Source organism: Vanessa tameamea, chromosome 29 (genome assembly GCF_037043105.1).
Source record: "Vanessa tameamea isolate UH-Manoa-2023 chromosome 29, ilVanTame1 primary haplotype, whole genome shotgun sequence".
Classification (NCBI taxonomy): Eukaryota; Metazoa; Arthropoda; class Insecta; order Lepidoptera; family Nymphalidae; genus Vanessa; species Vanessa tameamea.
Genome location: NC_087337.1, coordinates 4,010,704 through 4,022,813, shown reverse-complemented (window position 1 = coordinate 4,022,813; position 12,110 = coordinate 4,010,704). Strand labels below are relative to the sequence as shown.

The 12,110-nt window shown below is 36.8% G+C and overlaps 1 protein-coding gene across 2 annotated transcripts in view; it reads right to left on the bottom strand.

Annotated features, from left to right (window-relative positions):
* Nucleotides 1-692: 692 nt before the first annotated feature.
* LOC113396857 (UDP-glucosyltransferase 2-like) overlaps nucleotides 693-12,110 on the bottom strand; it is a 191,513-nt gene continuing 180,095 nt past the window's right edge. The window contains exons 1-10 of one of the 2 annotated variants that reach the window (XM_026634921.2): nucleotides 11,868-11,891; nucleotides 7,298-7,464; nucleotides 6,918-7,008; nucleotides 5,984-6,149; nucleotides 5,452-5,646; nucleotides 4,827-5,046; nucleotides 4,059-4,278; nucleotides 2,957-3,176; nucleotides 2,372-2,475; nucleotides 693-926 (exon numbers count right to left, since the gene is read on the bottom strand). In XM_026634921.2, the coding sequence (XP_026490706.2) occupies nucleotides 745-926; nucleotides 2,372-2,475; nucleotides 2,957-3,176; nucleotides 4,059-4,278; nucleotides 4,827-5,046; nucleotides 5,452-5,646; nucleotides 5,984-6,149; nucleotides 6,918-7,008; nucleotides 7,298-7,447 (1,548 nt within the window). In that variant the 5' untranslated portion in view covers nucleotides 7,448-7,464; nucleotides 11,868-11,891 and the 3' untranslated portion in view covers nucleotides 693-744. Of the gene's footprint in view, nucleotides 927-2,371; nucleotides 2,476-2,956; nucleotides 3,177-4,058; nucleotides 4,279-4,826; nucleotides 5,047-5,451; nucleotides 5,647-5,983; nucleotides 6,150-6,917; nucleotides 7,009-7,297; nucleotides 7,465-11,867; nucleotides 11,892-12,110 lie in introns of those variants that run through there. The other variant, XM_064219694.1, reaches the window with a different exon arrangement.

The following is a 12,110-nucleotide window of genomic DNA, read 5'->3' as shown; positions in this document are numbered from 1 at the left end:
TGTCTGTATCTGTATCTCAAGAACCGCGTTAGTAGAACCTAGACAGTTGAAATTTTTACAAATTATTTATTTCCGTTGTCGCTAAATATAATTAATATTTGTACCTGCTGTTGTTTACCTAGCCAAAGGTCGTGCGCGAGTCTGACTCGCACTTAAAATTACGTAATCATTGGTTAAGATGTCCGCGTTCTAACCACTGGGCCATAGCGGCAAAAAAGGGAAAGGCATTAAGATAGGCCTTATTCAGGTAAGCAATACTATTGGTAACAGCGATACTATCGATAGTATCAATAGTGTTGCTCATGGGGAGCTATCGATACTATCGATACTAACGCTTACACCTTAACTATCGATAGACAATCCCTATCTATCGATAGTGGACGATCGATATGCAACACTAGTACACATTTCCAACTACCAGACTGTGATTGCGAGTTTTTCTTCCGAACATCCTTGGCTCATCTGGGGTTTGAACCCAGAACCTTAAGACCTGAGTCCTTATATTAACCTATTAGAAAAACAAGGCAGTCGTATGTCCATACTAGCAATATAAAATGATATCAAGAAACGAGATAGATATATAAATAGATATTCCAATATCCTTATAATATATACTTCTGAATACCTCATTATAAAATTTGAGTGACCTCGAAGCAAAACGTTCAGGACCAAAAATAAATAACTCGTTTCGTTTAAAAATTATATATTCTTTTAAAAATTCATTCAAATTAATTTAAATAAATTCTAATTCGTTTTTTGTTTGACATTCCTCTTAAACGCATTGTAAAAATATTTCGCGAATTCGAACAAGAGTTTTAGTATCGAATATAAGATATACAAAACTATGAATAAAACGAGTAGCTGATCCAACATCAAGAGCTGGTACCACTGATATCCTAGCGCTGGCGAACGGATGTGGTAAGCACCTGGAAAAAAAAAGGAAAACTTAAGCCGGGTATAGTCCTGTTACTCGACTGCATAGAGACAGTAACTCTTTTGTGGGGCAATGTATACGGTTTTACAACAGGATCCCAGAAAGCGTTCAAAATGCCTCTGTTGCCAAATTAAAAAAAAATGTTAAGGAACGCTTGTGTGCAAAAGGTTACTGTACAATTAGTGAGTTTATGTTTGATAGCACACCTTGGGAATGAAACGATCGCCTCCTGGCTATTTCTATTCATATTCAATATATGTAATTAATTAGATTGAAAAAAAAAACAAAAACCCGCTGAGTTTCTTTCGCCGGTTCTTCTCAGGTCAGGGTGTTTCCTTTTCCGAACCGGTAGGTAATAGTGTTTAATTTGACTATCAGTAAGTAAGTGTAATGCTTCTATATTGAATAAAGGAATTTGAGTATGAGTTTGAGCAGCTTATCGGAACACAACCTTGAGATACAGTAGTACATCTTTAGGTCTCTTTGGAGGAATGAAGGAGCGGGGGGCACAGACTGCACGTGATTGGTTCGTCGTTGCTTGTCGGAAGAAGGACTTCGTTCGGCTATATTACAGATCCTGTCATGGATGGTTTTTTGCGAAACTAACCGTTTACGCAGCGCAAAGCTTTTAAAGGAAAAATTTTCCACCGTTTTTGTAATATTTGTCAATGATACTCTGCTCCTGAGAGCGGAGATAGCCCAGTGGTTAGAACGCGTGCATCTTAACCGATGATTTCGGGTTCAAACCCAGGCAGGCACCACTGAATTTTCATGTGCTTAATTTGTGTTCAAAATTCATCTCGTGCTCGGCGGTGAAGGAAAACATCGTGAGGAAACCTGCATGTGTCTAATTTCAACGAATTTCTGCCACATCTGTATTCCACCAACCCGCATTGGAGCAGCGTGGTGAAATATGGTCCAATTTTTTTTTTTTATGTTACCGGTTGGCGGACGTGTAAATGGGCCACCTGATGGTAAGTGGTTACCACCGCCCATAGACAATGGCACTGTAAGAAATATTAATCATTCCTTACATCACCAATGCGCCACCAACCTTGGGAACTAAGATGTTATGTCCCTTGTGCCTGTAGTTACACTGGTTCACTCATCCTTCAAACCGGAACACAACAATACTGAGTACTGCTGTTTGGCGGTAGAAATGATATATTATAGAAATCTTCTCCTCAAAGTAAGAGGAGGCCTTAGCCCAGCAGTGGGAAATTTACAGGCTGCTAATGTAAAAATAAATATAGGTCGTTGCGTCATGATAGATTCTTCCTCGATAAAGATGCTATCAAACACGGATTTTTTTTAAGTCGGATCAGTCAGTCTTTAAATTAGCGCGTCGAACAAAAACCAACTCAAACCAAACCAAAACTCAAAACAAAAAGCTATTATAATATTAGTTAGGTATAAGAACAAAATCAGATAATATACCTTTAGTTTCAATTGCGAGCTCAACGTAGTGAGATATCAGCTTTGAAGGCGAGACGGGTCGTATGCGGAACAGCTTCGACAGATGCTGCATTCTGGTGTAATAGCTGGAATAATGAATACATATATTTTTTATACACTCATGATTACAAATCGTCCACTAAAATTAATTTCTTTTATCACTGAGTATAAAAATTATCATAATAACTAGTTGTCGCCTGCCGTTTTGCTCTCGTTTTAAAGGTTGGTCCTTAGGTATCAACATTGCTACCAAATATCTTCAAATTCGGTTAACTAGCTTGGCCGTTAAAACATTACAGATAGACAGAGTTAATTACGCATTTACAATATTAGTATAGATCATAACGCGACCGGAAAGGTCACGTGTCGTATCCACACTATGAGACTGATACGTCCAAACAAAACTGGCAATTGAATGAGTTTGTGAATCATTCCAAAAGTGTACGATATTGACATTCGATATAGTAATAGTCAGAAATGTCCTTATTCAGAGTGATGTCTGATGCCCACTTATTTCAATCTCATTCACCTAGTGTAGTGCGACAAGAAACGTTAATACAAACCCACCTGGCGTTTTTGAACAATTCCATAAGACCAGCTTTAACCTCGGGCACCATATCTGGACCTAACTCCACTTTAATGGCTCTCCCGTTTCTTACAGCGCTGTTCGCGTTGCGTGGTTGGTCTCCGTTGACTGGGATAGCCAGCATGGGCACTCCATAGTGCAGAGCTTCAAGAGTGCTCAGGAGACCAGCGTGTGATATAAACACTTTCGTGTTTGGGTGTGCTAGAAAAATAATTTTATGAATAGCCTTAGTTATGAATTTAACAGAGCAGTCAGACAAACTGGCTTCTTATGGTACCTCCTCATGGACATTGTCAATGCAACTATTTTCCGTCTACGACTTCACCCGCATGAGAGGGGCAGGTGGGAAGTAATCCTATATCCTTTTCTGTACCCAGCGTTGGGTTTACACTATTGGCATTCGGGACTAGTGCCCAAAGCAAACTTTTCAGGGGTATTTTTGATAATGCTTTACAAAATATGAATCATTAAAGAAAATATACTTAATTTTCTGCCATAAATGAGTCATTTTATTCATATAAAAATTTTGTATCAAAACGTTTACCATTTTACGCAAAATGGGACGGAAAATTTTACAGTGGATGGACGGCGTTAAGTTTGAATCCGACACTGTCTGTACCCCTGAAAACATATATACCTAAATGTTATGATGATCGGTTCAATGTTTTAAATACGAAAGGGTAGTTACCCTTAACAAATTAACTCACTGTTATGTTTATAATATTACATAGAATTAATCGCCACCAATGGGATTGTCGATGTATTTGATTTGCCTGACAGCCTTCCTTATAAGGACATTTACCATAGAAATTAGTAGTAGGGCGTTGTGCAAGCCCGTCTGGCGTCTAGTTATTTCTGTCGCCAAGCAGCAATACTTAGTATTCTTGTGTTCCAGTTTGAAGGGCGAGTGAGCCAGTATACAGGCACGAGGGACATAACATTTTAGTTCACAAGGTTGGTGGCGCATTGGTGAAGTAAGGGATGGTAATTATTTCTAACAGCGCCAATGTCTTTGGGCGTTGGTGACCACTTAACATTAGGTGGCCAACTGCCGGTCCACCTAGCTATTAAATAAAGAGTTACCCAATATGCTAGTCTGTGGCATCCATTTCCTAATATGAATGTTCTTCGGAAGATTTTTTATTTCCTCTTCGTACTTCCAGATCACGGTGTAAGGGAGTTCACCGAGCATCTTGATGAGACCTTGCTTCGCTTCCTCGGGCAAGGAAGAAGATTTCAGTAATGAGCCCATGCTGAAGAAGATAGCGCCTTGAGATGAACCGTCTAAGATTGTCTGAAGATCCTGTGATAATTATCGAAACAATAAATATACTTAACGTCAATCAGATATTAGTGCTGGTGCTGGAGGTACAATTGTAGAACAAATTCACTAGGGCCAACAATTTCGTTTATGTATCTTAACTTACACACACATACATCAATTTCGTAAAATCAGTTCTTAGTGGATGTCTACTTACTTATAGCGTTTATGGAACCTGCCAAATTTCAATTTTATAGCTGTTATAGTTTCTGAAATTTCGTTAGAAATGTATCTAAAGTAATGTAAATATCCCACTCTCTAGCAAATGCCTTTTATCGTTTTGAGAAGACCGCACCAGTTCTTAGCTAACGTACGTTTTATGGACAAATTTGGAAAATTTTGATTCAACACATACAGGTTTCCCCACGATGTTTCCCGAAATAAACTATATGGAAATCAGTGGTGCTTTCTTTGGTGGGTTTGAACCCACAAACTTCAATCAAGGTTCACATGGTTTGGCAATCGGACCATGACTACCAAAGCAGGGAGTTGAAGATAAATAAAAGTTAGATAGACCATATTGGAAATACCTTTGGTAACGCGGGAGTATCTTCATCAATATGGTAGCCACCAATTTCAATTACATTGGGTGGTAGGCTCTGTGGGGGTGAGAAGGAGGGATGAGAATTAACAAATAGTATGGAGATATTGAACAATGCTTCTGAGTAAGGTGGCAGAGTCACGCCTCGGGCCTTCGCTAAGGGCTCGAAGGAGGATTTATAGAGAGCTGCGTTGAATGAACTGTCCCACCTGCAAGAATGACAGAGAACAAGTCACTTGATGGTGGAATATCACCTGGTGAAAAATTTATAAATCCCTTGTTAAAAAAAATCTTAATTTGACGTATTTCGGAAGGTTCAAGTGCAATTTGACGCATACGATTTTGGGAGTCATGATCTCGGATAGCGCCTGGATGGATTGAAATACAGACGGACACATTGTGCATGTATTCATTTGCAAAGAACACTCGAAACTTATATTAAACTATCATTATAATTATATACTTATATTAAACTATTATTTGGTGAAACTTGAATTTCTCAACATCAAAAGTTTAATAGGGGCATGAAGTTAATATCTTACTTAGATGAGAATTCAAATAATTTATTTTGCTCCCGATAGATTTTCGGGGCGATGTAATATACTGGTACATACCAATTATCCAAAATTGTAAATAAATAGACCACGCTATTCATCAACCGATGTTTCAACCCCATGGGGATGGGGAAGTCGAACATTATCATTGGGTTGGTTGGGACTGAGCGGACTGTATCCACCAGGTACTCCAAGTGAGGATGCATCACTATCGTGCTGATCAATATCCAAGGAACTTGCTGTATTGCTGCATAACTAATTTGGAGATAAGTGAATATTGGATTAGAAGATGTTCCAAGGTGTACTTGTAAAAAAAGGTTGATTAGCAATTTTTTTTTTTATTGAAACAGACGATATGACAGATAGACATTTTGCTACCAGAGAACTTAAATCCAAAGATATTAAAGCTTAACATATGTATTTATTATAAATATTGACGTGATTTTTAGTATTGCAACACTTATGAGCCAAATTTTATATATACTTAAACTTAGTTATATTTATAGCCTTGAGAGGGCCTCAATTGTGAGCGAAGTCGCGGTCGGTCTATCGTCTAATGTTGTAACTAAATCATATGCCATATATCCCTTACCCAGCCTCTACGTCCGACATGAACCACTCCGAGACAACCGCGTCGTACTGGTTCTTCACCAGCGCCTCCCTCAACTCCTTGACGTGTAGGGCCGCTTGGGATATGTTCCTAGTGATGTCTTTTATCATCGACATGCTCGTTACACGACTGAGCTTCACGTCTAACGCTGGAAACCATCAAAAATCTTTATCCGACTACCTTTATTAAATTTTTTTAGCCCTAGCTACCAGTTCCGGCTTCACACGGGTACAACTTATGACCCTCCGGTCTATATACAGCTTTTATATTGATGAGCAAACATAAAAGATAAATTATTGTGTTTTTCCGGCTGTCAAAGAAACACGGCGAGTGTTTCTTTGACAGCTCTTGATGACAGTTCTCTCTACTATAATATGCATGTATTATACATATAAACCTTCCTCTTGAATCAATCTGTTTAGTGATGAAAACCGCACGAAAATCCGTTGCGTTGTTTAAAAGATCCAAGCGTACAGACAGCGAAGAGACTTTGTTTTATACTATCTCAAGATAAGTACAGTTTGCTTTTAGAACATTGCAAGATTTCCTTGCGAAAATAATGTACGATTAGTAGAGTCTATACATAATCTTCATAGCAAATAAATATAAAGATTATATGTTCTTTTTTATTATAAGTTGGTCACCACCGCCCATAAACATTGAAGCTGTAAGAAATATTAACCATTCCTTACATTGCCAATGCGCCACCAACCTCGGGAACTAAGTTGTTATGTCCCTTGTGCCTGTAGTTACGTTGGCTCGCTCACCCTTCAAACCGAAACACAACAACACTGAGTACTGCTATTGTTGAATATCTGAGGTGTGGGTGGAACCGACCCAGATGGGCTTGCACGAAGCGCTACCAACACGTATATAAAAATCAAGTTAAGTGATATTCTTACGACAGAATACTCACGACCAGTAGCCTCGATGACGTCACTAACGTCTATAACTGTTAAGTTTGAGTTTTCCAAGGTTTTATTCGGATAAGGGGTCACCCAAGTTATCTGAAACATGTTGTCTAGCTTAATTTTTTTTAAATATACCGTGGTACCTGTGAAAAGTCCACCTGATGTTAAGTGATCTCCATAGGCGCTATAAGAAATATTAACCATTCCTTACAACGCCAAAGCACCGCCAATCTTGAGACCCTAATGCCAGAAGTTACATTGGCTCACTCAGCTCAGATTGGAACACAATAATCTGATTTAAATTTAATTAAAGAAGTTTCACTAATAAATTAAACTGTTTTTTTAAGTGGCAATATTCAATATAATTTTATTCCAAATGCGTTACCTCATGACCAGCTTTCAGCAAAGCTCTCACGATTCCTTTTCCGAGATTGTGGTGACTCATGGATGGTATGTGGTGAAGACATAGAATGTGGTACGCTGAAGCTGAGCATATAACTGATAGGAACATCCATGGCAGTATACACGACTTCATATTTGAAGATTTTTAATCTGTGGAAAAAAAATTGGAACGTCAATAGGAGAATTATTTAAGGGTTGAATGGCTATGTAAAAATCACAGGTTCAATCCTAACATTAACACTCTGGTCCGAAGCTTCAAGCCATTTTCAATAGACTTGCAAATATACCACGGATTCACACCCATCACCAAATGAATGAGGAATACAAATTCCAACACAAGGAATATATTTTGTATTTGCTCGGGTTTGAACGTGTAATCTTTAGCTCTAATTCATGTGCTTAATCCAATCTAAACGTGTAACCCGTGTACCTTTATTTGTAAGGTATACAATGACACTTGAATATATTTTTTCCAAGATGGCCCCTCCAATGGACACCTTCGATTAACGTAACTCATTAATGTCAATAAACTTCAGCAAGATACAACAGTTATTTTTAACTTGGTCCATTAAAAAAACGTTAATAAATAAGGCATTTTACTAATGAGTAAAATGTTACGCAAAGAATCTCGCAGGTTGTAAACTGTCGTAAGATTGTGAACAGTCGGTCTCACTCTCGAAGCGCACCCACAGAAAAATCACGCCAATTTTTTTTTATTTTTGTGTTAGATAGCCCATTTATTGATTCAATGAAATGTATAAGCTATATCGTCACATGGGCTGTATCGTTTAAAAATTCGAAATTCAAATTTGTTTTGTTACGTGTGACTATAACGATTTTTTTTTCTCTGTTTTCTTTCATATTGGACATGACCGCGGAGTGTTCAGGCGCAAGACTCTACTGCAGGCGCTACATACACTGATTCAAAATCATAAGTAAAGGTAGAGCGAAATGACGCGTCTTTTTGTTAATACATACATCAAAACGCTTTAAATATCGACGTACCTATTAACGGAAATTATTTTTGTATTCGATTTTGATGCTTTATTTTAATGTTCCGTGTGGTCAATCTGCTTGTTTAAATTGATTTTCGCGTACCTACGCGTAAATATACAGCTTTTTACGAAATATATACGTATATGTTAATAAATTCAGAGCCCAGTTATGCAAATTCAACGCCACACCGGGCCTATATCCACCACTGACAGGTGCCACAGGTTTGTTCTCTAACAGTTAAAGTACCTATTCCAAATGAAGTAGAAAAAGAAAAAAAACAAACCTTAGATTTATGTACGTATTTCATGCTATTTGCTAATAGCTCGGCTATATTGTGCACTATTTAGAGTTTATGATTAATATATCTTTGTTTATAATACAATACTGTTACAGTTAACTACTTATATCTACTCTAATTTTACTTCCAAAATTCCGATAACAGTTTCGTCGACGTTCAAAACGCCATTTTTATGCAAATCCATCGTGAATATCACAGATTAATCGAGCTCTCGACCAATGATGTCGCGTCAATTTGCTCTCAAATGTTGTTTATTTGGCTTTTCTCCTCTTATGGTTGGAATTGAGTATAGATCATATATTTTGAGCAGTTTGCCTTTCTGGGCACCTGTTTGAAATCAACCGTAATGTAAGGGTATTATTATGTAAATTCTAAATTATATAATTGGCAATATTATTTGACCAGTGTAATCATGATTCAGCGTTATTTCGATAATCTTTTACGTGGAAGATATCGAAGGTCATGTCATCAGAGTAATTTAAAATGACTAAGTGTAAAAAACAAACTTGATCGCAGAACAAAATCGTGAAACGTCAAGTACGCGATATTGTCTGTTATAATTATAACTTTTGAAGGCTACACGGATCAAAATAGCTTAACACTTAAGTCCGGTTACGACATTTTATGAAATAATGTAAATCTCAGTTTGATGTTTCAACGATGATTCGAATTTTTTAATATATGTTAAACTTCAAAAAATATTTTTAGACAATGAGTACAAATCCAGTCAAAATAGTCACAAAAAATATGCGGTAATTTTACAGTCATATAAAAAATTGTCTGTAAGTCTGCTAAAAAAAAAATATTTATGGTTATATTTCGGTTTGGTCAGATGTATCGGGTTTTCGCATTTTTTCGGTAAAAATATTACATAATATAGTATTCTTATGATAACATAAGTATTATTTAGACTAAAATTGTAAATCATGCAATTGTCGAGATAGCCCAGTGGTTAGAACGCGTGCATCTTAACCGATGATTTCGGGTCCAACCCCAGGCAGGCACCACTGAATTTTCATGTGCTTAATTTGTGTTTATAATTCATCTCGTGCTCGGCGGTGAAGGTAAACATCGTGAGGAAAGCTGCATGTGTCTAATTTCATCCACCAATCCGCATTGGAGCAGCGTAGTGAAATATGCTCCAAACCTTCTCCGCAAAGGGAGAGGAGGCCTTAGCCCAGCAGTGGGAAATTTACAGGCTGTTAATGTAAAAATGTAAATGTAATATAAAAGAAAGAGACGGAGAACCTAAGATGCCTGATCGCCGAGAGCATAACTCTTATATATATATTTTTTTTTTTTCAACTAATGTACAAAGTCCAAAAATTTGGAGCCTGATTTTTCGCTTCGAATAAAAACTTAATTATATCCTGTAGCAAATTGTGGTGGGACCACTTTGGAGGTAACTGATCACACCCGCAAAACGAACCACTCGGTTGAACAACAAAAAAGTTACTCCCGAACGTGATATTAATCCGAGTATATTATACACATACTCAGAACCTCGAGTTGGAAAATGGCTTGTTTAAACAAGAATAATAAATGATAATCATGAAACACATACAAAACAAACATATAACTGTTAATATATACATATAATAAAATTGGAGTGTCTGTTTGTAATATTGAAATAACCCCTTTTTACTAAATGCATATGCACAACATTTTTTTTACAATTTTTGTCTGTCTCTCTGTTTGTTCCGACTAATCTCTGGAACGGCTGGCCCGATTTTGACGGGACTTTCAATGGCAGATAAGCTGATGCAATAAGAAGTGACTAAGGCTACTTGTATTTTAGAATTTTGTATAAAATATCAATAAAGTCGCACTGCAATGTCCAAATACTGTCTACTATCGCACGCAGCCCTCGCGCATGCCACCACTCTGCCATCACGTCGGCTGCCTCCCGCCAACGACTTAATATCACAAAGCTGCCTAATACAGATTTAATAAGTTATATTAAAATCTGCGAACTGAACAATAACTTTTTAAACGCGCACGAATTCGCGGGCACAGCCAGTGCATATGTTGACACTATTGATTTATTTTAATGTTGAATATCGATAGTCCACTATCGATAGACTATCGATACTAAACCTAGTTAAGGTGTTGACGATAGTATCGATAGTCTATCTATAGTATTGCAAAAACCAATACTTTTAACCTAAACTATCGATAATCCAAAATTATCGATACTATCGATAGTATCAATGGTATCGCTGCTGCCAATAGTATTGCTTACAGAGAGCTTGCGATACTAACGATAGTATCGATCAAAACGATACTATCGATATCCTGAATAGTTTTCGAGGTCAACTATCGATAGCCAAACTAACGATAGTTCTGCAACGCTGCCTTATTTACGCATGTGTCAAGTTGATTAATGGCGACTCTCATAGGTAGACGGCCTTCATTAGAAAACAAATTAATTTAAGAGTAAAGATATTATTTGATTTCTCATCCGTTTTCTTATGAATCTGATAACCAGTATCCTCAATTACCTCCGTTATATATATATATATATATTCAGCCTATTCCAATCGAAGTATGAAAAGAAAAAAACAAACCTTAGATTTACGTATTTCGTGCGATTTGCTAATAACTCGGCTATATTGTGCACTACTAAGAGTTTATGATTAATATATCTTTATTTATAATACAACACTATTACACTGAACCACTTATTTCCACTTTAATTTTACTTCCAAAGTTTCGATAACAGATTCGTCGACGTTTAAAACGCATTTTTTCGCAAATCCATAGCGAATATCACAGATTAATCAAGCTCTCGACCAATGATATCGCGTCAATTTGCTGTCAAATGTTGTTTATTTGGCTTTTCTCCTGTTATGGTTGGAATTGAGTATGGATCGGTGGCGACTGGATTAACGTCATTTCAAATAACTAAAATATAATTATTATTGTACATGCAAAATGGAAAAAAAAAAAATATCCCGCTGAGTTTCTTTCGCCGGTTCTTCTCAGGTCCGAGGTGCTAAATTCCGAACCGGTGGTAGATTTTTGACAATCAATAAGCAAGTGTAAACACTTCTATATTGAATAAAGATTTTTGATTTGATTTGATTTGATTTGATTTGACGATCATCATTAGAAAACAAATGAATTATTAAAGAAATATATAATGAACGATTTTAAGAGTAAAGATGTCTCATCTACGTTATGAATCTGATAACCGTATCCTCAATTACCTTCGTTATAAAATATATGTTATAAATAAAACTAAATAAACAATACATACTTGTTCTTCAATCCAACACGTGCGTAACAATGATATCGTTATCATTTTGATTATGATAAAATTTTTATCACACAGTATCAGACCGCGGTTTCGCTCGTGTTTGAGTTGTGGGTCAGATGTTAACCTGATGTACCCTGTAAACTTTTCTGTAACCTTGACAAGTGTATGTAAAATTTCATGACGATCGATTTAGAAGTTAACACGCTGTTACATGCTGTAAAGCGCAATATTGATGTATATTAA